The sequence below is a fragment of the Zeus faber genome (genome assembly GCF_960531495.2).
Source record: "Zeus faber genome assembly, chromosome: 17".
NCBI classification, from domain to species: Eukaryota; Metazoa; Chordata; class Actinopteri; order Zeiformes; family Zeidae; genus Zeus; species Zeus faber.
This window is the reverse complement of record NC_137204.1, coordinates 10,014,796-10,042,569: the sequence shown is the minus strand read 5'-3', so window position 1 is coordinate 10,042,569 and position 27,774 is coordinate 10,014,796. Positions and strand designations below refer to the sequence as shown.

The window sequence follows — 27,774 nt, the reverse complement described above, 5'->3', positions numbered from 1 at the left end:
GCTGCGGCTGTGCAATTTCCCGGTAGTTTCCCCACCAGCCCGACCACGTCCGGTACCTACCGGGCAGGTTGTAGGGGCACCAGCGCGTCGCTCCGCCGTCACCGCGGCCAAACACCGACCCCCAACGGCCCGCGTTGGGTATTGCACGGGGTGTGATTAAACGACTTTGCCCATAAGCAGTGAATAACCAATTACGAGTACTTGGTTACTGCACTTAAGTACATTCAGTTTCAGATATTTCCGACTATGATTGCACTACATTTAAAAAAAAAAATATATCTATATTCTTTTCCTCTAAAGTCACTTTTCACTAAGAACAAAAAAGAAAAAAAAAAATGATATTTATATATAATAACAATAATCATGGAATGTATCCATTAAACTGATGAACTGAAAAAAAGCCCTTATACTATACTTATTGTATGTACTTATTTCAACATGCTCAAAAGGAAGGAGATGCTTTTACAAAAAAAAGAAAAGAGAAAAGAGCACGTGTTCTACAGTATATCAAAAGCTTGCTTTATTGTGCAAGGACAACGATGTTATACTGTAGCTCCAGTGAAATTCAGTTCAGATAGGTCATTGCAAACAGCTCAGAAACCTGCGATGCAACATAAAAAGTGCAAAAGATACACATGCATCAGACCTGTTGATAAAAATACTCAGTTTGATAAGCGTGTACTGTGTTTGCGTCTGTTGACGTCTGCTGGTTTGGATTTTACAAGTGGTCATTACTTCGAGATGGTCTCAGCAAGCGAGCTAAAAAGCAATTTAATGCAAAACAGAAGGTAAAGCCGTGTAAAGTAATGTTTAAAAAAAATATACAAAAAAGGCAACGTAATAAAGTAGGCAAAATATTTTTCAAGTTTTTGTGATTTGAACAAATGCAACAAAAGGAAAAACAGAACAACTTATTTGAATGCACTTGCAATTAACCCGTTAAAGTAGAAAAAAATGTCATGTAAAATATTGGAACTTACTGGAAATGTACACAAAAGAAAATACAAGAAAAAGACTCACATCCACACTGAAACGGCTGATTTAAAAACCTACCTCGTATACCTGAACATGGTAAGTAAAACCTACTCATATCTCCTGTGGCTAAAAAAGTAAGTGCCTTTACAAATCTGTGCATTACTAAAAATATACTTCACAACTGTGAGATCTTTCCAACATAGATATATGTATAAAAACATATTTTTCCCCAGAGTTATAAAGTAAAGTATAAAGTACTCCATTGGGCAGCTGTACAGATGGACGATGGCACAGAGAGAAACTCCAACACAATCAGTGCTGCGTAGAAAAACGGAGAGGCTGTACATCCCTATCTACACGACGGTCAAAAAAAATAAAATTTAAAATTAAATACAATTTTTTTTAAAAAGACAGACATTGCTATATATTGGCGGAGGAGCGGAGAACGTGGAATCTCTTCAATGTCATGCGGATGTAACCCAAATCGTGGTTCAGTCTCTCCAGGCGATTCTCTAAGGCCACCTGCGGACGCAACAGACAAGTGAGAGTGTGAGACAGCATCGGTTGCTACGTTGGTGGATGTACTGCTGTGTTGAGACATGCAAAACGTGACACATATTTAAGTTGAAATGATCACTTGATGGGAAATTCAGAACTGAGCGGCCTTTACCTCGTCCATCCTGCTCTGTAAACTCATTCGACCGCCTGCTCCCGGCATCCGACTCAGAGCCGCTTCGACCTGCTCGTCCGACGCGCACGAGCGCACACACACGCACAAAATTCAAGAACTTTCATGTAAGGTTTTAAGCAGTATTTTTTTTTTTTCCCCCATTGTCAAGGACAATGCAAAACAAATATAATCAATTTTCAATGTGATCTGTAATAATTTAAAAAATATATAATTCTCAATCTCTATTATTTATATTATTAAATCTTTATATCTTATCAACCTCATTGTCATCTATTAATACCTCTAGTCTATTTCCGACCATGCTGGATTCAATTTACAGTTCCCTGGCGTAATCTGTCATAAAAGCATTTTTTTCAAGGACTTTAAGCATTTCAGCACGAAAGGGGCTATTTTCAAGGTATTACACTACTTCAATTTCCGAGGACGAAATTCAAGCACTGCTAGCATCTCAAGGACACGGTAAGATCCCTGGTTTAGGGTCCAGATTACCAGCACGCTGTGATCTAAATTCCTGCGTGCCGCTTTTTGAATTTAGTATTATTGTTCAGATGGGACCTACCTGTATTTTCTCTTGCGTCAGCTCATCAAAAAGCTTTTCGGCCTCGCTCAACGAGTGAACCCTTTCCAGCACCGGCGAGTCTTCAAATGTGTCCTGCACATTTAACAAAGCCGACGCCCCGTCCTCACCGCGACCGAGCTGCGTGTTCCGTTCGACCGGGCCGGCCGCACCGCTGCCTTGCTGCTGCGGCTCTGCACAACAATACGAATGTTAGTTCTACAGTCATAGGGATAGATCTACCTCTACCTTTTTTTCTTTTTTTTTTTAAATACTGCAATAATCATTTAAAAATATCATAATCACTGATTCATTTCTTCAACTTTTCCTGGTTAGAAACATTACCTTCCGCTTTGTTGGGTGATGCAAAGTGGAGCCTCTTCCTCAGACTGGGACTGTGAAACGAGTGACGCCTCTGGTCTTGGGCTCCATCGATCCTGCGGAGATGGAACGGTGACCTAACCCTCTGGGGAACAGGAACACTTTCCCATCCCTCTTGTCTGGGACTTTAAGTAAATATATTACGGCTTAAAGGAGCGGCAGACAGGTCTCCCAGAAATAAGGAGTAACCACCATTGTTAAATACTTCAGTGTGTGAGTCAGTGGGAAGAGCTGAATTTTCTAAAGTGGCTGGGGCTCGATGAGTGCAGGATAGTAGTTGGCATGTGGAAGGTTACAATCGGGGCGGAAATGACGAGGGGGAAAGGGGGGGTCCAGACCCCTCTGCCTGGGAAAAACAGAGACGTCCCCCTCAATTTATCATTGTAACATAACTATATCATTTGAAATAATCACGACTCTGCGCCCCGATAGCAACCGTCTCTGATGGTACCAACTGTGACCATGGCGCGCCGGGTCCCCCGCTGTCGTGTCCGCCCCCCCCCCCCTTTTCAAACCAAATTTATGCCCTTAGTTACAATATTCACTTAAAACACACAAATATAATTTCTACTGTAATATAGGGATTTCTGCTGAAACATTATACTTGATATTGTACAAGACATTTATACTGTATTAGACATAGAGACTTGGTTAAATGTGTTTTTAGCACTATTTTGTCTTGGTTCTCGAAGGTCAATAGCAACAGTGGTGAACTTGTTAATAAAAGAAGAACAGGAAGGCAGAGTGTATAAGGGGAGGACCCGGTACTCAGTAGGATTAGGTATGTGTGTGTGTGTGTGTGTGTGTGTGTGTGTGTGTGTGTGTGTGTGTGTGTGTGTGTGTGTGTGTGTGTGTGTGTGTGTGTGTGTGTGTGTGTGTATGTATGTATGTGTATATATATCTTTTTTAAGTCATTTGTTTCACTTCCTTCTTTATCCTCTCCCACTGTGACAAATCCAAAACCATTCAGCTCACACAGGTCGCTAAAAGCAAGACAATATTTCCATGTCGTATTTTTTGTCAGATTCAACTAATCAATGTTTTTATTCAGAAGACTAAATGACTATCCTTGATAGAATTTAGAATATAATTATGTAAAATTATATTTTTATAAAAAAATAAAAAAATAAAAAAAAAAAAAAAAATATATATATATATATATATATATATATATATATATATATATATATATATATATATATATATATATATATATATATATATTTGTTTCAATCTGTGGGTATTGCCCACCTCGTCTGCAGGTATTGCTGCCTTGGCAACAGATGACCAAACGCAGTGGAATAGTTCTCGGTCGGAGAACGTTTGGGGCTGGACTTGGCAGACAGAGGCATGAGCAAGCTTTCTCTTTTTGCTGGAGAGAGAGAGACAGGATATTTCATCATCAGCTGAAATCACGGAACACCACTTAATCTTCTTCTTTTTTTTTTTTTTTTTTTTTTTAACACTAGGCTCAGAGAGAACGCTGGGGATACATACTGGGTGTAGCTGGAGGTAAGCTGCGGTGGGCCGGAGGGGGCAGAGATGAGGATCTGTGTCCTTCTGGAGATAGGCTCCTCTGGGCCCTCAGGAGAGGCGTCTCCGGTCCACCGCTGTACTTGACTGATCCAGATCCGTGGGCGCTCCGGGCCACGCCCCTGTCTGTCGGAACCCTGACTCTGTCTTCAACAGGATCTTTGTGTCTCCTTTCCACAAAGCCCATAGTGGTCCTCTGACTGCCACCCCCTGCAAAGATGAACCCCTCATTATGACACATGGAAAGTTCAATAACACACACTAAGCTGACAAGTATGCAGCATTAAAACCATAAGTATGTCAAAATTACACAGAAGGATGAAGATAACTTTCAGAACTCAAACTACGAACACTTTAACCTACTTCACTGGTAATCTTTAAAAATTACAAAGCAAATTACAAAATTTAAAAAAGTTTCAGTGCAAACAATTAATCAAAAAACGTATTTGAAGTAATTATGCTATCAATACCACCATGAAAATAAACATGGTGGTTATCTTATCCGTTTCAATCAGCAGCATCATGTTAGTCCTACTGTGGCACGTGGAGCTGTTCTTACAGGGCGCCCGGCTCTCTGTCGCTCTAGTGTCTTCTAGCTCCATTAAGGCTCTCATTGTGGGCGTCAGTTGGCTCGGCCCCTCTCTCCTACCCGGGTCCCGTGGTCCATCGTGCTGCTCTTGGGGCTGAGACTGATGCAACGACTGAGGGTGAAACTGATCACGCTCTGGGGGAGACGAACATCTATAAAGACATTTTTCATGTAAGCCAAAATGTCCTACATGAAATTATTTAAGCTGTATTAATATCAACTTAAATTATGAAAAAGAAGAAATTTACTTCCAAGTGCCTCCCTTTAAGAAGGTGTCCATAGAGTCTCCGGAGACCAATGACGTATCATTTTGTAGAGGGGATTTCCTTTGGCCGTTTGATCCATTAGTTGGATGGAATGGTGATTTCCTGCCTCCATTTGACTGGTCAACTGCAGAACAAGGAGACCTCCGGTGGGTAATATCTGGCTCTGTTTTGCATTTGCTGGGCGACAGCAGCAAATCAGGATGATGGAAAAGACTAGGGAGACATGAAACATGAAATTTAGGATCAGGGAGAGGATCTCAGGATCTTAGAGCCAAAATATTTTTAACAGTGACAAAAAAATTAAGTGGCCTTAAAATACTTAAACCAAAGACAAGAACACATATGAAATTGACAGCACAAAATTGTAATACAAGTACTCCTCACCTGACGACCTACCTGTCGAACGACCGTTCGGACTGACAACCAGCTCTCTGACCAGCCTGTACTGTACACTATGTACAATACCGCAGTGTCTCAGCATCAAGCATCTCATCACGCATCACCCTTTATATACTACATACACTGTATATACTAAATACACACACACACACACACACACACACACACACACACACACACACACACACACACACACACACACACACACACACACACACACACACACACACACACACACACACACACACACACACACACACACTACAGTGGTACTTTGACTTACGAGTTTAATTTGTTCCGTGACATAGAGCTCGTAATTCAATCTGCTCAAATTACCAATCAATTTTCCCCATTGAAATGAACTGAAATGCCATTAATCCGTTCCAGCCCCCAAAAAACCACCCCAATTTTTTTTTGGTGTTTTTAAATAAGAAAAATGTATTTATGAAAAACAAATATTGTATAAAAACATAATGAAATATAATAAAAGAGAATGTAAAGAAATAAACAGTTTTTTCCTACGATTTCATGCTTTAATTCAATCGACATCATCCGCTTCTTCTTCTCAGCACTTACTTTCTAAGGACCCATGATTAGAAAAAAAAAAAAGGTAAAACAACTGCACAAAAAGCACAAAACGTGAGCACAAAACACGAAAGAGATGCTTCCACGTTCAGGTAACCACGTGAAGTGAAGGAGTGACACGCGGGATGCTGGCCACATTCGCTCGCCACGCCAATTAGCGGCGGCGCACCTGAAAGTGGCTCCTTGTAACTCACATTTTTGCTCGCAAATCAATACAAAAAAATAATAATAATAAAAATTAAATTAAATTAAAAAAATCGATGGAACGACGGCTCGTAACTCGGAAAACTCCTATGTTAGTGCACTCGTAATTCATGGTACCACTGTTTACACTATATATACTATATATACACTGTATACATCTAATCTCATCACTGTTCTCAGTCTCAGCCTTGTTCCCTCAGTCTGTCAGTATTCACTACACTATCGTTCTCAATGGCCACGCCCCCTTACCGTGAAATAACACGGTCCTCACTTATCGACCAATTCACTTAACGACCTTATCCAAGGAACAGAACTCGGTCGTTAAGTGAGGAGTACCAGTATTTAAAAATGTAATCAATAGTCAATCTCAGCACGTATACTTTTCGAGTACTTACCCGGCCCCAGAAGGCTGTGTGTTACTGTGGGATGCAAAGCGCACCCGAGTCTGGCTCTCATGCTCCAGTTGTTTCACCTGAGACTCCAGCTTAGAGATCACCCTGATAAAGTAATCCCCAGGTACAATTTGTTGTATTTTAAAATTGTAAAATAGTTCAAACTGAAACCTTGAAAGAAATATCAAGTATATTTATTATAGTACACTCAGAATTGCTCATATTGCCTGCACTAAACAATGTACAACTGGCCACCCTTCTATACATGCAGCAGGGCTGCATTGAAGGAAGAAAGACCTTGATATGCACAGGCAGCATTGCTGTTGTAGTTTAAAGCTTTTATCTCTTCCATCAGAAATGTTTTTAAGAAGGTGGACAAAAAAACAAAGTGGTATTTGTCACATCTCTGATATGTTTTTTTAATTTAATTTGTCTACAAATACCATGTGTTGTAGACACAGCCTGCTGACAGCACAGGTTGAAAAGATAAATAAATAGATGAAAGCGGTATTAGGCCATCCTTAAGCTGGGTTTACACTGAATTTGAAAACGCATCTCATAGTCGGCTCCTCCCTCCTAGCGGCCGTCAGATGACCTGTGTCTCGGGTTTCTCGTCACAAAATATGTCAAGGAAAATGGGAGAGCTTGGTTTTTTCCAGGAAACAGCGAGTAGTTTTCTCAGCTCACATTTACCATTTTCCATGAATTAAAGAGCTTAGAAATCCCTTTATATAGTGTCTCCAAAGTGCAGAAAAAACACACAATTAATATAAAAATGTATTTATAGATAGTGAATATGGTGACCAATGTTAACCTTAATAACGTTGTTATTTTATATACGTACAGCAACTTATTTACTTAGTTTTAAGCCCAGTTCCAATAAAAAAGTGACTTTTAGTTATAGTGTCAGATCCAAAATTTGTTGCAATAGTTGAAAGATTGGAAGCATCAAGGGCCCTCGATCGGAATGCCCAATTCTCGGATCGCAGCATTTGGGGTGCAGAATCTGACTATTCTTACAAATCAATAGACTTCTGGTTGCTTGTCAGATTCAGTGTAAAGGCAACTTAGTATCAGTATGACATTATGCAAACATACATACATTGCACTGCAACATATTTTAGAAACACTATCCATACACAGCCAATAGCCTTACCTGTTCAGATCAGATATCTGCTCATTTGCGTCGATAAGCTTGTTTTCTGTTGACACCATGGTGTCCTGTAAAAAAGAAAAATACATCAAATTTGTTTCATAAAAAATGTGCCATGCTTATTTACAACAATTATTTTCAACAAAGCCATCACTGCCACAACATTACTCCAATCTGGAATTTGAGTGAAGGATCATACATTACATTTAGTTACAAAAAGTTACCTTGACTCCTTCATATTCCTTTCGCAGGGAGTCATATTCTCCAAGAAGCTGAGGAAATACAAAGGTTCAGGTTACTAACATCAATGGCCAACAAGTTGACCTCTTAGATACCTACACTCTATTGTTATAAGGTAGGTATGTTATAGAATAGAGGAAAAATGCCAATGTTCAATTACACTGTTCTATGAATTAAATGCATTAAATGTAGCCGGTATGTAGCATGTAGTTCATGCTAAATAAGTGGAAAAATGACCCTGCTCTGCATCTCCAGCAACACTCACATCCTGCAGCATTTTGTATTCCCTCTCCCTCCTGGCCTCCTTCTCATCTGTTTCCCGGCAGGATTTCTGTAAGGCCTCCTCTAGTTGTCGTATCTGAGCTTTCAGATGGGCTGCCAAGTTGTCCTTATCGTTGCCGGACCGTTTGCCGTCCTCCAGTTGCTGCTGAAGGGATTTCACTGTGGCACCTGCTACAGCGTAGCGCTCTGGCCATTCAGCCTGACAAAAAAATAATAATAATACAATTAAAAATTAAAAATAAAAATCACATTTCACATTGTCTAGGATGTCCTTCGTTTGTGATTGTGGCAGACAAGGTAGGTACATGTGGGTAGAGACTCCCACAGTTATATTTTCTTTCTTTATCTTTAAGTGTGGCACTAAATCATTTGACATCTCTATCTCAGAGCTTTACAGCGCCATTAAGTTCTTGCTGAGCAGGGAGATTTTTTGGTCCCGTCAAAATAAAAGCAGAGCCATCGACCGTGTCGTGAACATTTTGAAATCAAAGATGTCATGTCAAGATAGGTAATTATTTTGGTAAGTCAAGATCAGTAAAACAACCCAGGATGGAGTGTCACAATGGCCAAAAGTTTGACTTCTATCTGCAACTTTCTAAATAACTTCAAAGTTGTACTGTATTTGGGAAAGATGTACGTTACTTGGGGAAGTGACAGGGAGAAACATATGTGTACACCAAATGCAGTTTATAAATCAAAAATGTAGTGAATTCTACATATACAATACATATGTTGGCAATAACAAGCTTTTCCTCTAATTTGTGTCTCAAATTGACTAAGAAAAATAACATGGTGTTTGTACGCCTGAATTCTAAAAAGGAATCATACCAGTTTCTTCTCCAGGTAACTATTTTTGGCCTCCAGGTCTTGAACACGACTGGTGGCTTCAGCTAGTGCTTTCTCTAGATGCTTACACCTATAGATATACAAAAATAAGAATAGCATGAGGGAAATAACTCCATTCTATGCAGAGGAAAGTTTTAACAACACCTTTACTGAACAAACCTGTCTTTGAGCGCATGGTTGCTCTTCTCCAAATCCTGGGGCAGATCTCTGAGGCTAAATTTTTCTCTGAGGAACTTAATCTCAGATTCATAATAAGCTTTGAGATTGGCCACGTGTCTGGAGTGCTTTTCCCTCAGGTTCTGCCGAAGTCTAGGGAAGGAGGAAGAATAAAGCAGAGTAGAGAAGCAGGTGATTGGGTGGTGGTTTACCAACTTAAGCAATGCTCACTACACAGGGACTAAATCAACACAGAAGGATTGAGAAAATTGCGCTTTTGCACTCACAGAGACAGTACAACAGGGTCTTCTAGAGATGAGGCTCTCTCTCTGTGGGGGCTGATGGGAACTGCACCAGAGGCTGAGCAAGGCTTCAGGGTGCTGGTGTTGGTGTGGCTGCCCTCCTCCTCACTGGCTAAAGGGGCATTGGCTCTGTATTGCTGGCTGCTGGTGAGGAGGGGCTGGGGTTTATCCCGGGAGGTAGAGGGGACCATATGGGATGGGCTTCCCCAGGAGCGGTCCACCTTTTTGGGGGAAGTCGTGGCGACAGAAAGGCTGGAGGCGCGTGATGCACAGTCTGCGCTTCCCGGGTTGGCACTGCAATCGAAATTGCTGTCGGGGGTACCGGGAGTCCCGACGCGGGGATTTAGGTGTGACTGAATGGGAAAAGATGGATTGCTGAAGTGTGAGGGCGATGTGAAGCCAGAGGTACGGTCTGATTGCATCATGAGTCCCGCTGGGTTCAAGATCATCACCTTGGTAACAAACAGAGAGAAAGGTACCCCCAAGGTTCCCAAAGTTAAATGTAAGACTTTTTAAGATGTTTTAATACCACTTTGAATGAAATTTAATGCCAACTTCACAGCCGTACTGGAAAAAGTATGAAGGAGATAATGGAAAATCGGTATGGGTTTTAAACCCTAGAAAATAATTATTTACCAAATACTTGAATGTAATAAAACCTTTTATTACAATATTAACATTCTTATTTAATACATAATAGCTTTGTGAGGTGTGTAATCTAATAGCATAAAATGAAAAAGATACGTATTTGTTAAGAGCCCCCATCGCGGGTGCTATGTGAGGCCATGGAGCGGCCATGGCCTCACAGAGCACCTTTTGGTCACCAAAGCTCCTATTTGAACTGAAGCAAATTTGCACATTGTGCACATTGGCACAAACTGTTTTCAGTAAACAAAAAATAAAATATAATAAATAAATAAAGCAGGTATCAATGAGCAGGGTCCAGGTTAGTCGCAGCAATTGCACCTATGTGAAAACAAGCCAAAAAACTGAAATAAACGATAACTAACAAACCCCTCATTAACCACAAATAATATGTTCCCGTCAAACACAAGAGTTTGAAGTGTTGTTTCAAATGTCACCAAAATTCAGATAAATAGGAAATTATATTAATTTGTGTTTTAATAATCTATACTGAGATAAGCCTGCACTGTCCCTTTGAGTTTAAGTCGCCACTTGATGATGTCATTTCTCTGCTGCGCCATGGTGGCAACGGACACAGAACACAATTCCCATGTTCACGGGTGTGCGACCAGACCAGATATTCATGAAGTAACAGTTTGTTTAATCCTACAAAAGTTAAGGAAAAATATACGATTTTTTCTAAACGTAATTTAATATGTTGTAACGAAATTCAATACTTTAAAAGGCCTTATTTTGAGAATACTAAATTCAATGCTTTTTTAATACTTTTAAGACCCAGTGTATCCTTGAGTCTGAGACTCGGGAGATCCACCATAATGTCTGTATCGCATTTGTCCAGGGGCAGAATTTATAGGGGGTGGGGGACGACAGAGAGTTGTCCCCCTCAATATATCATTGGAAACATAACTATATAAAAAAAAATGTTTTTCGATTTTTTTTTGGGGGGGGCATTTTCATGCTGTATTTGACAGTGATAGTGGGGGAAGAAAGGGACCAGAGAGAGGATGGCATGCAGTATATAGCCACGTGCCGGAACCTAACCCAGGCCGCTGCGGTAAGGACTGAGCCCTGTATACGGTGCGCGCTAACTGGTGAGCTACCGGAGCGCCCCATAACTACATCATTTTAAATAATATAATAATATGCATTCAAAGCCCTCAATTATAGACGCAAAAAAATGCCACTCCATGAGTGTGTCGTCTCCTCTCCACCAATTTGCACCGCTTTTAATTTTAGATCATGTCATGTACTTGTTTCTCAAGCACGGTGTGATCTGTGCCGCATCACGCATGGCAACCCCCCTACACACACTTCTCAAATCAACTTTACACCCTTGCATGTGCCGTACCTGTGGTGACAAAGAACTCGAGGAAAGGGAGCAATCCCAGTCCGCGCATTTGGTGGCCGTTTTCTGCTTGCTCTGATAGATCTCTCGAAGAGACAGCTGAGGCTCCTGAGGCAGAGTTTATGGGGAAACGGAAAATGTTGGTTGGAAATAACAAATGCCACTAGTCAATTTCCAGCACAGTTCTATCGACCACTGATTATGTAACAATCATGGTTTATATATAACCAGCCTCTTCTAAAACCATCACTTGATTGAGATAATAAAATTTGCTGGTGAATTTTGGGATCCATCAATGACTTTAGTTAATTGCCCTCCGTGAAATGGTCAGCAACCCTGACTAATAATGAGGCAGACAGATTTTAACAGCAATACACCAATCAGCCACAACATTAAACTGTAGGCCATTGTAGACGCTTTCGGCGGTGGACAGGGGTCATTATGGGCACTCTGGCTGGTCTGCAGGTACGCAGACTCATACGCAGCAAGCTACGATGCACGGTGTGTTCTTACGCCTTTCTATCATAGTCAGCATTCAATTTTTCAGAAATTTGTGCTACAGTAGCTCTTCTGTGGGATCTGACAAGGTGGGTTATCCTTCGCTCCCCACGCCCATCAATGAGCCCATGGGCACCCATGACCGTGTTGCCAGTTAACAGCTCGTCCTTCCGTGGACAACTTTTAGGAAGGTTCTAACCACTGTATACCGGTAGCACCCCACAAGAACTGCCCTTTTGAGATCCTCTGACCCAGTTTTCTAGCCATCACAATTTGGCCCCTGTCAAAGTTGCTCAGATCCTTACACTTGCCCATTTTTTCTGCTTACAACACATCAACTTCAAGAACTGACTGTTCACTTGCTGCCTAATATATCCCACCCCTTCACAGGTGCCACTGGAACAAGATGATCAATGTTATTCACTTCACCTGTCAGTGGTTTTAATCTTGCGGTAGTGTATATTAAGCATTTAAGTGCTTCAACCTACAGTACTCAATGACGCCTCCTGCAGGAAGGGGTAGGCACCGCTGTCAAAACTGTCCGGTAGCGGCCGATAGAGGTCATTCTCACTCGAGCGCCAATATGTAAAACCTGAGAGAAGGAAAACATAAGAGAATCTGGAACAATTTGCATTTTAACATAAATTCATCATGGAGCTAGTCAGGCTGATATTGCCATTTCCAAGAGAATTTTATGGAATTTGTTCCAAGTTGTGCAACATGAAGGACCTCACATTTCATATGTTATATCCAACATCGGGGCCAGACATGGTTCTGCTCTCCGAAGCCTCAAAGCAGGTCATCCCCTTGGAACTCACTGTTCCTTGGGAAGACCACATTGAGGAAGCCAGCGAGAGGAAGAGAGGCAAGTACGCCGAGCTGGTGGAGCAGTGCCGCGCCAATGGGTGGCGAGCAAGGTATGAGCCTATCGAAGTAGGGAGCAGAGGGTTCGCTGGCCAGTCCCTCTGTAGGGCCTATAACATGTTGGGCATCACTGAACTGAGGAAGCGAAGGGCCATAAAGATGGTCACAGAGGCAGCTGAAATTGCCATAAGGCGGCTGTGGATCAGGAGAGGAGAGGCGTGGGCAAGGTAGTGCTGCCTGGACACAAGCTGGGACTTGGCCAATCCCGGCTGGGTCGCCTGGGCGACGTTGTCTGTTGCAAGACCCGAAACACCTGATGAACCCAGGATACAACACTGATGATGTGTTCAGGCACATCGCAAGATGTATATATAAAGCTTCTTTCTGGTTCAACCAGTGACTACCAGGAAGTCTGGCTGACTGCCAAGAATAGAGTGGCGACAGCTGGAGAGACAGCAGACAGCCCGGAGAGACGGCAACCGGGGTAGTTAGGGTTAGCAGCCCAACCTGCATCTTCAGAGACGGAGAACCCAAATTAAGCTACGAATCAACCCACGAAAAGATACCCCCAGGGGTGCCTGAGAAGGGGAGGATGAGCACCCCAGCTGGACGGACCAAAGAATGACAACAAATGGCAACGGAACTCGACAACGATTACAGTTTGTGTTTGCAGCAAAGTTTGCAAGAACCCACGTGGCCTGAAGATCCACCAGGCCAAAATGGGATGCGTGCAGACGGTGCAAGTGGCACAGCGCACAGGAGCAACTCCTGGTGAGATGCAGGAGGAGCCAGGTATGGAGTCAACCCACAATGCTCGGAACCTCCAGGTGACAAGCTGCAGCCTCACGCATTTCAGAACATCGTTGGGTCAAGTGGCCCTAAGCTAGCAAGGAGAAGGGGTGACTCCAGTTCAATGAAGACGCTGATTCCATCTTAGAAGGAAAAGCTAAGGGGGAAGCTGACAGATGCCTCCAATCAATGATCACCATCATTGTCTCTCTTGCCGCGGAGAGATTCGGGCTGGAGGAAAAGAAAGCAGCAAAGGCCCCACACAGCATGAGCAACAGAGCAACCAAGCTCCTCCAGCTCAGGAACAACCTGTAGATCCTGAGGCAATAGTGGAGCAACCCGAAGGTCTCCCAGGCCGGCATTCAGGTCAGAACAAATCAAAAGTGGAAGGCAACAGAGGCCGTCGAGGTTGCTGAGTCTCGTCTGAGACACAGCGCACTGGTGGGCACGGTGACGCGTAGAAGGACTGGCTTTGGTAGTATCACAAAATCACGCTACAACAAGGTGAAGGGGAAGGATAGCAGGAGGAGCATGCTACCGTTGGCATCATGACCAAGTCCTTAAGGTCATAGCCGACACCATCTGCAGCGGAATTAACCACTGCAAGCGCATCCGCCCACTGAAGAAAACCATCCCTTTCATCAGAGCTGGTCAGAGGCCAACAGCAGCTTCCAGGACCTCCTCCTCCGGCCTGCTCTCAACTGCACAGGACTAGGAGCTGAAGGTCGACCTGGTGAAGCAACTCAAGTTCCCAGTAAATGTTGCCCTCATAACATTGAGGCCAGACATGGTGCTGCTTTCCGAAGCGTCAAAGCAGGTCAACCTCTTGAAACTCACTGTCCCTTGCATCGAGAAAAACAACGAGAGGAAGAGAGGGAAGTACGCCGAGCTGGTAGAGCAGTGCCGCGCCAATGGGTGGCGAGCGAGATGTGAGCCCATCGAAGTAGGGAGCAGAGAGTTCGCTGGCCAGTCCCTCTGTAGGGCCTATAACATGTTGGGCATCACAGCAGTGAGGAAGCAAAGGGCTATCAAGATGGTCACAGAAGGAGCTGAAATTGCCTCAAGGTGACTGTGGATGAGGAGAGGAGAGGCGTGGGTGAGGTGGTGCTACCTGGACACAAGCCGGGACTTGATTAATCCCGACTGGGTCGCCTGGGCGAGGGTGTCTGTTGCAAGACCCAAACACCTAATGAACCCTGGATACAACGCTGATGATGTGTCTAGGAGCATTGCAAGATGTATATATAAAATTGATAAAAAACACAATACAATGGCACAATCTAATGGTCACTTAGTGTCCTACATGCCAATCCAGCGCTTATTGACAAAGAAGTAGAAATATGCTGTATGTGTGTACATATACAGTATACACAGATACACTACATACACACATCACTGTTTGTTGCTTGGTGTACAGTGTATAGTTACCTGATGCCTCCGACATCAGACTATCACTCCTCCTCAGAGGAAATAAGTTATGGAAGGCTCCAGTTGGTTGATGCTGAAACCCAATTGAGACAGAGTGGATGAGCCAAAAGAGCAGAAATGAAAAAGAGGCCATGGTGAGAGATGAGAAAGGAACCATCATTAAGAGAAAGCCTCGAGATTTATACCAGGTTCTGGAAGGCTGCATGTTCTGAGGGGCCGTGTTTGGGGGGTTCCCTTGGGCTCACTGGTAGCTCCTGGTAATCCTGGATTTGTCCCACCTTGGTCTTCTTTGACATTAGTTTCTGCCTCTGGGCCCAGGAGGTCAAAGGTTGGCTGACAGGACAAATGAAGAAGGGAGTTTAAATTAAAAGTTTCCGTCGTGTAAATGTAATATGCTGAAATATTAAAAAAAACGAAATGGTTTTAATCACAACTGAGCAAATGAACGCAAGACCAACTTAAGACCTACACAGATTCTTCTTGTTGGTGGGGCATTGGCCTGGGCTCCTTCATTCTGGCGTCATTACATACGCTCTCATGGCTTGCAATCACAGTATTGTCTGCGTCTTCCTGGAGAGGGGAGGACCAGAGTCGGTTCTCATACCTTTGTGCAGGATTGACCTCCTCAACCTCCTCAGCACAACCTTCCCGGTCCAGGCATGTTTCCCAGGCATTTAAAGTCCCATAGCCACTGCTCAGCACTGTTGTCGGCCGGTCTTCGAGGGTGTCCACTGGGTTGACCGTCTCTGTTCTATGAAGGGTAGGTGACAGGGAGCTGAAGGGAGTACGGGATGGGGCAGCCAGCCGGTCATTCCCGCTGGGCAAGGTGGTCGAGGGTGGGGGGTCGTCTGAGATGAACAGCAAATTATAGTCCTTTGTGGAAGCGGGGGTGGTGGTGGTGGTTGTAACAGGGGTCTGAGTGAAGTCTGCATGTGGCTGGCCGCTGCCCGGGCGGTTTTGAAGTTGAACCAGGGCTTTGATCTCATCTTGAATCAGCTGGAAAACCAAAGATTATTTACTGTAAATATAAAGAACATAAAAACTTTCAGAATTAGAGTTGACTGGCTACAGTCTCACCTGAATTTGGCACTGATATTGTTCCTGTTGAGCAAGGATTTGCTCTTGGTATTGCTTCTCAACAAGCTGAAAAAGATGCAACCATCTCCCCTGTTGGGTGAAAGAAAACAAAAAAACATTATGGCCTAGAGTTTCAATAAAAGGTGTGGATTGTATAAAACTATCATATTTTGGGTAGTTAAATTTTGCCCTTGCTAAATATTAAGGTCGTTTTCACAGCTAGCCCAGAGAGTCTGCCGGTCAGTTCATTTAACGCATCTTTTTGATTTTAGTCCGGTGCGTTTGTGTGTATACCCAACCACATTTCAGACCAATTAACACACACCCAGCGTACACTGCTTTATTTATACATGGCCACCATACATTGTTGTGTCTCATAAGAAAACCTTTATTGGTGCGTCTTCAACCTTGCAGTGTAAGACGAACCGCATTAAAACAAAAACCTAACCAAACTGTGGTGCAGTTTGTGTCGGTAAAAGTTACAAACGTTCTCAACAGGGAGAATGGACTGCTCCCTGCCTTTGAAGATGGCCTATAGGACAATAAAAAGCGACAAAATGACATACTAAAATTAGACATGATGATAGTTTTCCTCAAACATAATTTTTCAAATTTTAGGTGTCTGTGTGACATTTTTATTATTATTATTATTATTATTATTATTATATTCTTATATGGCATTTTTTAAATATTATTGTTTTTTTTAATATATATATTATATGATTATTATTATTCTTTTATATCAATAGAAATAAAGCAATGATTGTTATAAGACAAGACATCAGGTCATGAAAACTTTGCAGTGTGGTTCCTTCCAGTATGGGGTAGCGCGAGTTGTCTGTTCCCCGTAAATCATGCCGTGCGAGTGTGGCGTTATGTGTGGGGCATGGGTGGGGGGGGTGGGGGGGTGGCTGTCTACATCCTGTTGTCAGCTGTGATCCAGATAAAATCTGAAAGTGACAGCCAAGAATTGAGGCTGCCAGCTGCCTCCTGTGGTGCATGGGAATAACCGCTACAACAGCTAACCAACACGTAACCTTTTAATTGTCATAAGCACACGTGCATTTTCACGCGCACATGCTCCTCACCTCGCAGTCCTTCCAGATCTCAGGGTCTGTCTCCCCACTGCTCTGGATCTCCTGCACCAGGGCCCTGAGCGTCTCCAGTGAGCTTGGGTTGATGAAGGGGAGGTTCTTCCCCTGTTCGAAAGCATCATTTGTGCTCAGACACAGACTCCTACAAGAGAGCATGGAATTAAAGCTAATGATGATGTACAACATAATACAATACCAGACCTGCCAACCTTGGGAAAATATTGAGTACCACAATAGTGTAACAGGGAGTCTCCGTGGCGTTTGAGTTACTGCAGCTAAATGACTCCATCAGTTATTCACACCGAAGCCGCCTCATAATGAGGCTAAACACATCGTATGCGAGCTACTACGGCTAACTATATACAGTATACAAATTCATCTGATTAGGATATATACCCCTTGAAATGCATCGTCTCGTAAAGTTACCGAACATGTTTATCAACTAGAGATGCACAGAATGCAATTTTCTTGGCCAACTCAGATTCCTAATTTTTTTTTAAGTCTGACCTTCTGATTCCGATTTCCGATCTGCTGTATGTCGATGACTAATACATCATGTGATCTGATCACACTCACCTGATTGGACAGCTGCACATATGGACTACCGCTGCAATTTTCAGTTACCACAATAAGGAGATTGCTGATTTTGACACTGTTAAATATTGTTCATTATTCACTATGGAACAATAATAGAACATGAAACTGTCCCTGAGTTCCAACAAAATAAAATACATGGAACGTTCACTGAGTGCCAGTAAAATAGAATATGGGACTGTCACCAAGTTTCAGTATAATTCAAGCTGTAACTCACTGAGTTTTAGTAGGACACAACATATAACCAACATTGAAATGTCCAGTTCAAACTTCAAATGAAAGTCTCTTTCACTTCTATATTCCCCCCCCCCCCCAAAAACAAATATTTTTTTTATAAATATTCGTAACCAGCAAAGCTTCCAGTCTCCAATTTTGTGCAATTTGAACATGTGACACAAGTAATATTAATAAACTTTCAATAAACAGTGAACAGCGAGCCAGCAGGGCTTCAGGGTTCTGCATCCGAGTTACAAAGGGTGTCTTTCACTTGTGTAAGACTATAACCGGCAGTTACATCTTCCATTGTGGAACACGGGACTGAATCATTGACATTTTGTTCAACTGTGCCATTAACATGTCTGAGAAAGTCTTCAACTTGGAACAGGCATGTACCAGTTACTATAATTTCAGCCCTTGAATTTCCCTTACAGGATCAAGGTTGTGGTTATCTATATTTCCTGTTATAAACCGACCGCTCTACAAATATATCTCTATATCTTAACTGTATAGCTCTACAGCTCGCAGCTTTCTGCACCTGATCTTGTCGCATGCTGGTGTAATGTTGATCTGTCTGCTCCCTCCTGCACCACCGGATGTTGGGGAGGTGCGGGCGCATTCGTCCTCCGGCCCAGCATGCCCCGAAGCCGACGTCCCCTCAGAGGACACGCAGGAGACCTCGCTCTCCTTACCCCCATCAGCACTAACCTGGCAGTGGCTTAAAGCCCCCAAACTGGACACGTCCTCAGAGATACTATCATCTGTGGACATGGTTATGGGCCCGTGGAAAGGGGGTCAGCCGTACAACTGTAAAGAAATACAGAGAGAGAGAGAAACAAGATGTAAACAGGAAGGCCATGTTGAATTCTCATGATATTTCTTTAGTCCTTTCTTATAACCAGGGTGTCGTTGCTGTTGCCCATATTGTATTGTTGCTGGTGTTCCTATTATCGTGGGGTTATGGACGTCAAGCTCAAGAGTCCCTTGGCAATAATCACAACAATTTCAATATTGTTTCAAAATCGCTTGCCCCGGCGACAGAAAACTATGAATAAAGCACCGTTTTCCTCTTACCTCAACCATCTCAACAGGTGGCACAGTGCACATATGAAGCGATCCCAGTGACAGCGTTTGAGCGGCAAGGTGTTGTAGCGCCAAAACAAGACAGCGGCGTCCCCGTCTGTCAGGAGCACTGACAGCCCCAGTCGCTGAGCGAGTAGCCCCCGTTAACTCAACCAGCACAATATCATTTCGACAATGATGAAGCATTTTATTTATTCTTCCCCCCCCCAACACGCTTCGCCTTCAGAAGCACCTTACACATGTTAGCTAACATGTACCGTGGGAAAACGTGGCCGTGTAAACGTCACCGTTTTTGTTTTTTGTTGGTTTGGATTTTGTTCCCCCCCCCCCCCCCCCACGGCAGGCTGTCAAAGTTGCCCGTCAACTCCTGAGACGGAGTTAGAACATTTTAGGAAATACTCCACTGGACACATTTTCTGGATAAAAAAAAAAAACCACCGAAAGGCGTCGCAAACAACGCACCGGGCCAGCCCGCTAAGATTAGCAGCACTAGCCTGGGACAGGCTCACCAGCGCACCGCGAGAAACCCCGCTCAACGGCGTCCAGCTACGAACAAACCGTGAGGGTCTCGGAAGGCGCCACCGCGGGAGGGGGACCATACCGTACCAGTGAACTCGTAGCATCAGCTCCTCCATGGTTCCCCACTCGGTAGAGGTTGGCTCCGCTAGCTGCCGCTCGCTGGTTGGACGCCGCGCCGCAGTGGACGGAGCGGCGGCCGCTCCGCCTTCCCGCCCACGGCCCCGCATTGGACGACACGTGACCGGAAACGCAGACGCGCGATTGGCTGTTCCGCCGGTGCTGCCTTCCCATTGGTTGGCGTCAATCGGACGCGTCGCCAAAACGCCAAAACCAAGCGCACCAGGAATCACCGCTTGCTCCGTTTCCCTTTTGGGCATTTTTCATCTGTTCCATTTTCATTCTGTTTTATTTTTGTTTTATTCCCAAAAAAAAACAAACAAACATCCTATCTGATGTAATTTGTTACACTTTCAAGCGTTTTGTTTTTTTTCCTGAGGTATTATTAGTTTCAATGTGTGATGTTATTTCATAAGATGTACTTTTACTCTTATATCACTTATATTGGACTTGAAGATTAAAATCCACTTGACATCAGATATCTATATTGCTAGTCATGCTCACGTTTGATAACACTATTTAATGTTCATGGGACATTGTTATTGTAGAAAAGTAATAACAAATGGCAAATAATGTAAAAATTATATATCTTTAAACTCACTCCTTGGAAAAGGCCAAATACCCATTTTTCCAAACAGTTTATCTGACTGAGTTCCTGCATGTTGCATGTGCTGGTCAAACAGTTAAATTAAAGTTACTGTGTCATTTAACAACGTGCGATCAGCTATTTTCATTTTTTTCTACCTCTATAAAGAGCACTTATCTATCATAACCTGACCAAAACAAACCAAGAACAGCCAGTTGGAGTCCAGCTTGAGGCCTTTACTTTCCGTGGATCTCCCCATCTTGTAAAGGCTACTTCAATATTTCTTATGGCTTTTTTTTCCCCTCACCCTTTGTCTGATATTCTCGGCAACTAATGTGGCTTCTAAGTCTCCAGAGACAACAGGTCAAATACAAACTGGACTTTGTCATCGCATAGATAAACTACAATTACAACTTGATAGTTAAACTACTTACTGCAGGTCTCGCTCATGTAAAATTGACAGAAAATCCGATATGATTATCCTAAAATGCCTATATGTATTAAATGTGACAATGCTCCAAAAGCTTCAGAGGTAATGGCATATAAAACTAAAATTGATGGCGTCACCTTAGGGTGGCACTATGAAGCTCAAAATCTGTTGGATATCCAGAACATCCTTGTCCACTCCTCATGATGCGCAAAATGAAATGAGGATCACATGGCGCTTGTATTTACAACAGAAGCTATAGTGAGTTTAGTATTAAATGAGCATCTAGAGGGGGAAAAAAATGTCTAAAGACCCTGCCATGTCGGGGATAATCATAATAATAACAATAATAGTAATAATGAGGAAACTAACAAACAAAATACACTAACACTTTGTGTTTGAGCGATGTATAAAATGTTTAACCATGACAACGGTATTGAAAATACAATTTATTACACCGAGTAATAAATACATACAAAGATGCAAGTAACATTTTCCATTTTTATACCAAAAAACAACCTCAAAATGAACAAACCAATGCATTTGGCACGTCTCTGCTCTTCGCCTGCCCTGCATGGTTGCTAAGGGTCTCAAAATCAGACCAAATTTCAAAAAGAGTTCCTTTCCTTCTAGTCTAGCCCTGTACAAGCCATGCAGTGTGTACAGTCAACCCATGGGTTATCATGGGTCCATTGGCATGCATTAACCGATGTTTTAAATATGTAGTCAAAACTAAGACCCCCAAAGTGGAGCAATTAAAAAAAAGAAAATTTAAAAAAAAAAAGAAAAAGAAACCGCACAGTATGCTTTCAGTTGTCTGCCAATAACTCACACATTCTCGTTTTTTTTCCCCCCAGAACTCTAATGAATCATTATACAATTATGCTCTTGTAATATTTTCAGTTTTTCCCCCCATATTTTCTTTTTTTTGTGTCCATTTGAAATCTTTCATCTATTTAAAAGGAAATTTGAATAGATGCAATTTTTTGTTGTTGTTTTTGCAATGAGACGTTATTGGTTCTAGCAGAGCCAACTGCACGACCGACTCTGCGGCTAGGACCTGGCGTTCCGCTCCGTCTCCGCCAAGCACTCGCGTACCAACCCCCTGGCGTGGATTATACCTTGGAAAAAAAAAAAAAAAGAAAAGAAAAAAAAAACCCAACATGAAATTCATCAACAAACATCTCATCGGGGTGACCGGTGTTTACGAGCCATTTGTTGGACGCTTTGTGTGCAACGTGGACCGTACCTCGTTTAAGTCTCTCCATGGCACTTTTACTTCCAGCGTACGTTGGCCTAATCTCCTTCCCTAGCTCCTCGATGATGGCAAGTAGCTCTGCATATTTGCTCTGAGGCACCTGATTACCACTGGAACCCTGTTTTGTTTTTTTATTTTTTTTAATTTGGGGGTTGGGTTCGCAGGAGGTTAAAACAACACAAAATATTTCACATATAATCAACACTTCCACCACAATTGTGTGGCTTACTGTGGCCACGAAAGAGGGAGAGTGAAATGGTGCTGGCGGTTACCTGAGAGAATCCCAAAGAGGGCGGCCCGTAATCGTTCACCAGGGGCCTGTACGACTGTAATGTGGCCAAGTTGGCTGCTGAAGGAGACTGGATATTTCCAACTATAGGAGAGAGAAAAAAATAAATAATAATAAATAAACATAAATGCACAAAAAATATATATATATATTTATTTTTTTAAACAGACATTTTATGTTTACATGTTATACTATAGTCATTCCTGTGTAGATTTAAATTGGGAAATGAAAATGCGATCGAATGTACATTTTCACTTTGTACTGTGTTAATATCTAGGGACAAAAAGAATCATTTCATACACCTTTTGTGTTGTATTTTTTTTTTTAAATGTCAAAGCTACAATAGACAATTTTGTAGCTTGCGTTGACGGTGTGTATTGCAGGTATTTTCAGTCTACATGCAATTTCCCCAATTAAAATATTTTGAAATGGGAAAACATACTTTGACATTTATATTCTGTAATAGTTTGAGATATCTGACTATTTATGACACACACACACACGCGCGCGCACACACACTTTTTTCAGACTGTAAAACTTGTTATTTTTAAACGCCAATTGTCTCTATAAAAGTTATCACGATCCTGAAATAATGCTGGATCTCACATTCTGAAAATTAAAAAAAAAAATTAAATAAAACTATGGAAAATATCCATTTCTCTGAGCATATCCAACACAGTGCAGATTGTGATTTCGCCACAGCATTTAAAAAAGTTAATATTAAAATGCTATTTTTTAATTTTTTTGGGGGGGCGGATTAATATGGATGTACTCGTGTTTGAGGGGAAAAAAAACGGCACAACTAAAAACGTGCAATTATTGTCAGGAATAATCATTTAAAAAAGAATAATAATAATAATTATTATTATTATTATTATTATTATTATTATTATTATTATTATTATTATTATTATTATTATTATTGTCCGCGGTCTTTTCGGGCTGGCCCGTGTAATGCGCACCGGCCGCCGCTGGGTGTCCTCGAAGGGTCGCGGAAAGCAACAATCCCACCGGCAGATCAATCAGCAGCTCGGCGCGGGGGAGCATCATGGAGGAAACGGAACGAGGCTCAAGAAGACAAAGTGAGAGGTTCTTGTCACGGCGCGGCGGCGCCTCCCGGGCGGGCGGGCCGGCGCCGCGGGGTGCGGGGGGCCACGCCGGCGAACCCTTCGCCCTCCCTCGACCCGCTCCGAGCCCGTTAGCGTCGCGGATGGCGCGCGGAACATTAGTAATAATGGCGGATGGGAATTAGCCTAGCTCCCAGGATCTGACCCTACACACACACACACACACACAAGTGGACAGAAAAAAACTACAGACGCGGTCTTTCTCCAGGTATTCTCCGAGACCCCGCGCCGAACACTCGATTTAACGCGCCGAGGCTCGGATTTTCGCCGGGCTTTTCCCCTTACCCTGGTTCGCGGAAGTTCCCGGAACGTGCTGGTGGACGTTGGGTTTGTAGGACATTCCCAGAGACATGGTAAATGAAAGAAATAAAAATGACCCGAAATTCAGTGAAGCGTCTGTCTCTCACTTTTTGTTTACAACAGCGGCACCGGCAAATATGGCCGTCACTTTATATTGACACCCACTGCGCTTTGTAGCGCTGGAACTCTGCGTTCGGGGATTTCTGGGTGAAATAAGTACAAAAAAAAAAAAAAAAAAACCCGCTTTTTATCCCCCCCACGTCGGGTCAACTTCTATTAACCGGCGCTTTATTTAAGAGCTTCCAATTTTTAATTTTTCCCCCCCTCCACTTAATTACTTAGTTAGGGAATGTATTCGAAAGTGGCTTTTTAAACGCACTACCGAGCGCCAAGTTTCATAGTAAAAAAAAAAAAAAATAATAATAATAATAATTAAAAAAAATAATAAAAAAAAAAAATAAATAAAGCATCTCAACTCTCAGGACTCTTGGAAGTTTTCCCACTTTTTGGAATCACATTTTACTTTTTTTTGTTTTCCCCCCCTCTATGGTGATATAACAGATAGTGGGGCTGGATAGTGGTAACATGTTAGTTTAAAGTTGTTGTTTTTTTTTTTTTTTAAAGTGGTTTATCCGCTTTTGTTTGCCGAGAGGAGAGAACACACGCGCATCTTGTAATATATACAATATGTAAACATATACATATATATGTATATATACCTGGTTTTGACTGAGCCGCATCCATGGCTTTTCCCTCCAAGGTTGATGTTGTACGAACGGAGTGTTGTTTTTTTTGTGTGTTCTTCTCACGTGGCGTGGATCCGCTCCTCCATTCAGCTTGGTGTGTACGTCGTGTCCGGGCGGCACATCTGCTCCGCTTGGCCGCTGGCGGACACACGCGGAGCCGCTGCTTCGGGCCCCGCAGCCCCACGCACGCACGCACGCACGCACGAACGTGTCCTCGTGTGTGGCTCCACGCACGCCGGGTGACTGTTTTCAGTTCATCTGTGTGGACTCAATGTCCCCCTGCAACGCCCACTGAACATGCGTATATAGGCCTGCGCGTGTTTCAGGGTTATGATATTTAAATTAAAATCTGGTATAATATTGAATCGTCATCAATTAGTGGGAAGTCATTTGATCCACAGTAATAGATGGATAAATATTTTTGACCCCTGATTTGAACACTATTAACTTGTGGTGACTGCTAAAAAGCAACCTTTATTTTCAACCAACTGTTCATGGAGGACAGTGCTTTTAAGTGGGATCAACACATCCGGCCGTTATTAGCTGTGTCCATATATTATTATAATAGATATCATGATGATATATCCATTATATTTCATATTTTCATATGTATACCCACTGACACCTTGCATCCTTACTTGAGAAAGTCCATAGGTTTTTGACATACAATGTAAAACATGTGAAAATGCTCAATACAGAGTTCATGCAAATTCAACCTTATGCGCCGTAAGAAAGGGCAGAATAGTACAATAATGAGGCTCCAGACGCTTCTCCCACAATAACACCGTCATGTCAGAAATGTCACAGCTACACACTGACGCGTCTCAATATTGCACCATAGGATATGATATGACGGAACAAACAGACAGAACATGGGTGTTTAAGTGAGATACTGTTACTCCACTATTAACCAGCGGTGGAAAAACATGTCGATGATAAAGGCCAAAATATACATATATATATATATATATGTATTTATAATTTTTAAATTCCATCAGTGTACAGTGTCTTCTCCTTTTCCGAGCAGGCTTTGTGTGGTTTTTTTTCTTGTGTGGGCGGGGCCTGAGCGCCACTTATGCAAATGACGCCCAACCCCCATCGATCGGTGTGTCGACGGGCGAAGGGGCGCGACACCGCGGCGCTGCCAAAAGCCGTGGCGCGGCCCAGAAATGGCGGCACACCGACACTCAAACTGGGTGTTGGTAAACAATCGCTTCACCCCACACGATGCTACACAGCGGGCAGGGCCGGGGTGTGCGGGTTTGGCGAAAGACGATTTTGAAATTCGGGACAGTCGGACATGCGCGCCACGCGTCGAATGTCCACCTGGGAATGCACGTTTTAAGTGTTATGTAAAATAAAACCTGATCGTCAAGCCAGTTACAAAACAAAAGTTACAGTCAGGCCCGCTGGAGAAAGGTAGACCAATACGGGGGCAGGATACTAATACCGCAATACTCTAGCCGGTTTGGGTATTTGATTGTTGTTTTTTCTCCTTTTCTAAGAAATCTAAGAAATGCATGTTCTATTTAGGACAACCTGAAGGGAATGGATGAGTCTGGGCTGTGGGTAGAAAATGTATTAATGCATTCATTTGTATTAATGTATCAATCATACTGTTGGAAACACTGCAATAGGCTACGGCATCGGCCGTATCACCCAACCCACCCAGCCATCCCAGTGTGGTTTCGGAATTTTAGATACTCGAAGGATACCTAAATGGAGTTGGGACAAACGTCAGGTGGTACGGCCACTTCAGATGGAAGGAAGGACGGAAGTTAGGACATGCGAAACAAAGCTCCCGAGACATCGGTCGATTTCGATCATCGGCGCAATGATTAAGAAATATATATACATTCGGTATATTTAGGTGAGTCTGTGAAACGCAGGGGGATCGCTGCTGGATGTCAGCCTTCATCTCACAGGAGCTACGCTAGCTGATTCCATATGCAGCCCTGCATTGCGCTAACACAGTTAGCGTGCAAGGGTAATATCCCCCGAAAACTGGAGTATCCCTATTTCCCTATTTTTTTTTTGCACCATAAACCTGTCTCATGCTACCTTATGAGGTACCACTGATCATGTGCAGTAATATTAATTTGCATGAGTAGTAGACAAGTGTGGGTATTTGTTTGATTCAACATGATATTAGCAGCGTGTTCCTGTAAAAAGTTGCATCCTCAGAATAGCCAAGTGACATTTCCAAAAGCGCCAAAGGGTTTGAGACCATTTATCCATGTGTTAATATTACGTAATCCGGTACATTATGTCTGAGCTGTAGGATCCAACCGAGGACATGTGACTTACTTTGGCCAGAACAACCCGGGCCACCTGAGCATGCATTGGCCTGGGAGACCGGGTTATAGACATGGACGTATGACCACAACAAACTTCTCAGCAAACGGAATCCTCCGCGGGGCCCCTTTGAGGACCTTCATGGCGGAAATGGCTGCTATACTGTGGGAGCCATTGGTGTGGCCGTCATGGCGGCGGCACAGAAACCTGGTGGGTGGTGGAAGTGGTGGGGGTGGGGCGGCGGGGGCTGTCAGGCAGAAAGAGGCCTCCCGGGCCTGCTTGGCAGCGCCTGATACAGCAGACAGGCACCAGCATGTGGACAAGGCTGCAGCTCCTGCACTTTAAGAGGCCAAATCCCCCAGCGTGGGAGGAGCGCGGAGAAGCCTGGGAGAGTTGGGTTCGAGCGGCCTCAGCGAAGCCGTTGAAGACGATGACCGCGTTTCACCTGTGCATCGTATCCCATCACATCTCGACCCCTGGAATCATCGGCAGGGTTATTTGATCGACTGAAATAGCGCACTGCAGAGCACCACTCAGAAAACACGAGCTTTTTATTTTTAGAACCGGTATCCCGCATCAGTCATTTACAGCCCACTTGGTATGAAAACTGGGAATGTCAAGCTCAAAATTTGGCCCGCTTTCTAACATTTATCAATTCTTTCGAAGTCTACGTCTAAATATAAATAAGAGAAAATGCTATTTCCAATTTTTAACCTGGGAAACCTGAAAACATTTCAACCACAAAAGACTTTCTTGGATTCGTAATCGAATATGAAATGAACATGGACGATATGCGGCTTGCAGTAATGCATGTGTGATCTGGTCTTCAAATACAAATGGTTTGCGTTTATTTTTTAAATGTTGGAATAACATTCGTCAATGTTTGGGTTTTTGATCGACAAAATGTGAGAACATTTCTTACAAAGC

The 27,774-nt window shown here is 43.0% G+C and overlaps 2 protein-coding genes across 4 annotated transcripts; both read right to left on the bottom strand.

The window, feature by feature from the left end:
- Positions 1–495: 495 nt before the first annotated feature.
- On the bottom strand, positions 496–19,868 carry mphosph9 (M-phase phosphoprotein 9). 2 transcript variants are annotated; one of them, XM_080018385.1, is made up of 24 exons: positions 19,790–19,868; positions 18,639–18,907; positions 17,285–17,432; positions 16,197–16,286; positions 15,589–16,115; positions 15,305–15,452; positions 15,120–15,192; positions 12,527–12,630; positions 11,544–11,648; positions 9,536–10,002; positions 9,252–9,401; positions 9,075–9,162; positions 8,230–8,445; positions 7,949–7,996; positions 7,728–7,792; positions 6,575–6,676; positions 4,974–5,204; positions 4,672–4,877; positions 4,101–4,346; positions 3,855–3,975; positions 2,568–2,659; positions 2,226–2,416; positions 1,646–1,714; positions 496–1,497 (listed from the first exon to the last, which is right to left on the bottom strand). In XM_080018385.1, the coding sequence occupies exons 2-24, from the start codon at positions 18,869–18,871 to the stop codon at positions 1,396–1,398; spliced, it is 3,822 nt and encodes a 1,273-aa protein (XP_079874511.1). In that variant the 5' UTR covers positions 18,872–18,907; positions 19,790–19,868; the 3' UTR covers positions 496–1,395. The 2 variants fall into 2 exon arrangements, with proteins under 2 accessions (XP_079874511.1, XP_079874512.1); XM_080018386.1 differs by having other exon boundaries at positions 4,696–4,877.
- A 1,400-nt stretch (positions 19,869–21,268) lies between these two features.
- On the bottom strand, positions 21,269–24,665 carry cdk2ap1 (cyclin dependent kinase 2 associated protein 1). Of its 2 annotated transcripts, none has more exons than XM_080017862.1 (4): positions 24,526–24,665; positions 22,363–22,463; positions 22,082–22,208; positions 21,269–21,953 (listed from the first exon to the last, which is right to left on the bottom strand). In XM_080017862.1, the coding sequence occupies exons 1-4, from the start codon at positions 24,548–24,550 to the stop codon at positions 21,886–21,888; spliced, it is 321 nt and encodes a 106-aa protein (XP_079873988.1). In that variant the 5' UTR covers positions 24,551–24,665; the 3' UTR covers positions 21,269–21,885. The 2 variants fall into 2 exon arrangements, with proteins under 2 accessions (XP_079873988.1, XP_079873987.1); XM_080017861.1 differs by lacking the exon at positions 24,526–24,665 and adding an exon at positions 23,792–23,929.
- Positions 24,666–27,774: the final 3,109 nt, after the last annotated feature.

Bases quoted from the DNA above. Each gene is read 5' to 3' on its own strand.
- mphosph9 (XM_080018385.1), bottom strand. From the start codon at position 18,871: ATGTCCACAGATGATAGTATCTCTGAGGACGTGTCCAGTTTGGGGGCT. The intron at 9,163-9,251 runs GTTTGTTCAGTA...GTATATCTATAG, and splicing joins AACCATGCGCTCAAAGACAG to GTGTAAGCATCTAGAGAAAG. The intron at 2,660-3,854 runs GTGGGCAATACC...CCATCTCCGCAG, and splicing joins CAGCAATACCTGCAGACGAG to GATCGATGGAGCCCAAGACC.
- cdk2ap1 (XM_080017861.1), bottom strand. From the start codon at position 23,858: ATGTCTCTGGGAATGTCCTACAAACCCAACGTCCACCAGCACGTTCCG. The intron at 22,464-23,791 runs GTAAGGGGAAAA...TCTCTCCTATAG, and splicing joins GGGAACTTCCGCGAACCAGG to TTGGAAATATCCAGTCTCCT. The intron at 22,209-22,362 runs GTAACCGCCAGC...AAAACAAAACAG, and splicing joins CCTCTTTGGGATTCTCTCAG to GGTTCCAGTGGTAATCAGGT.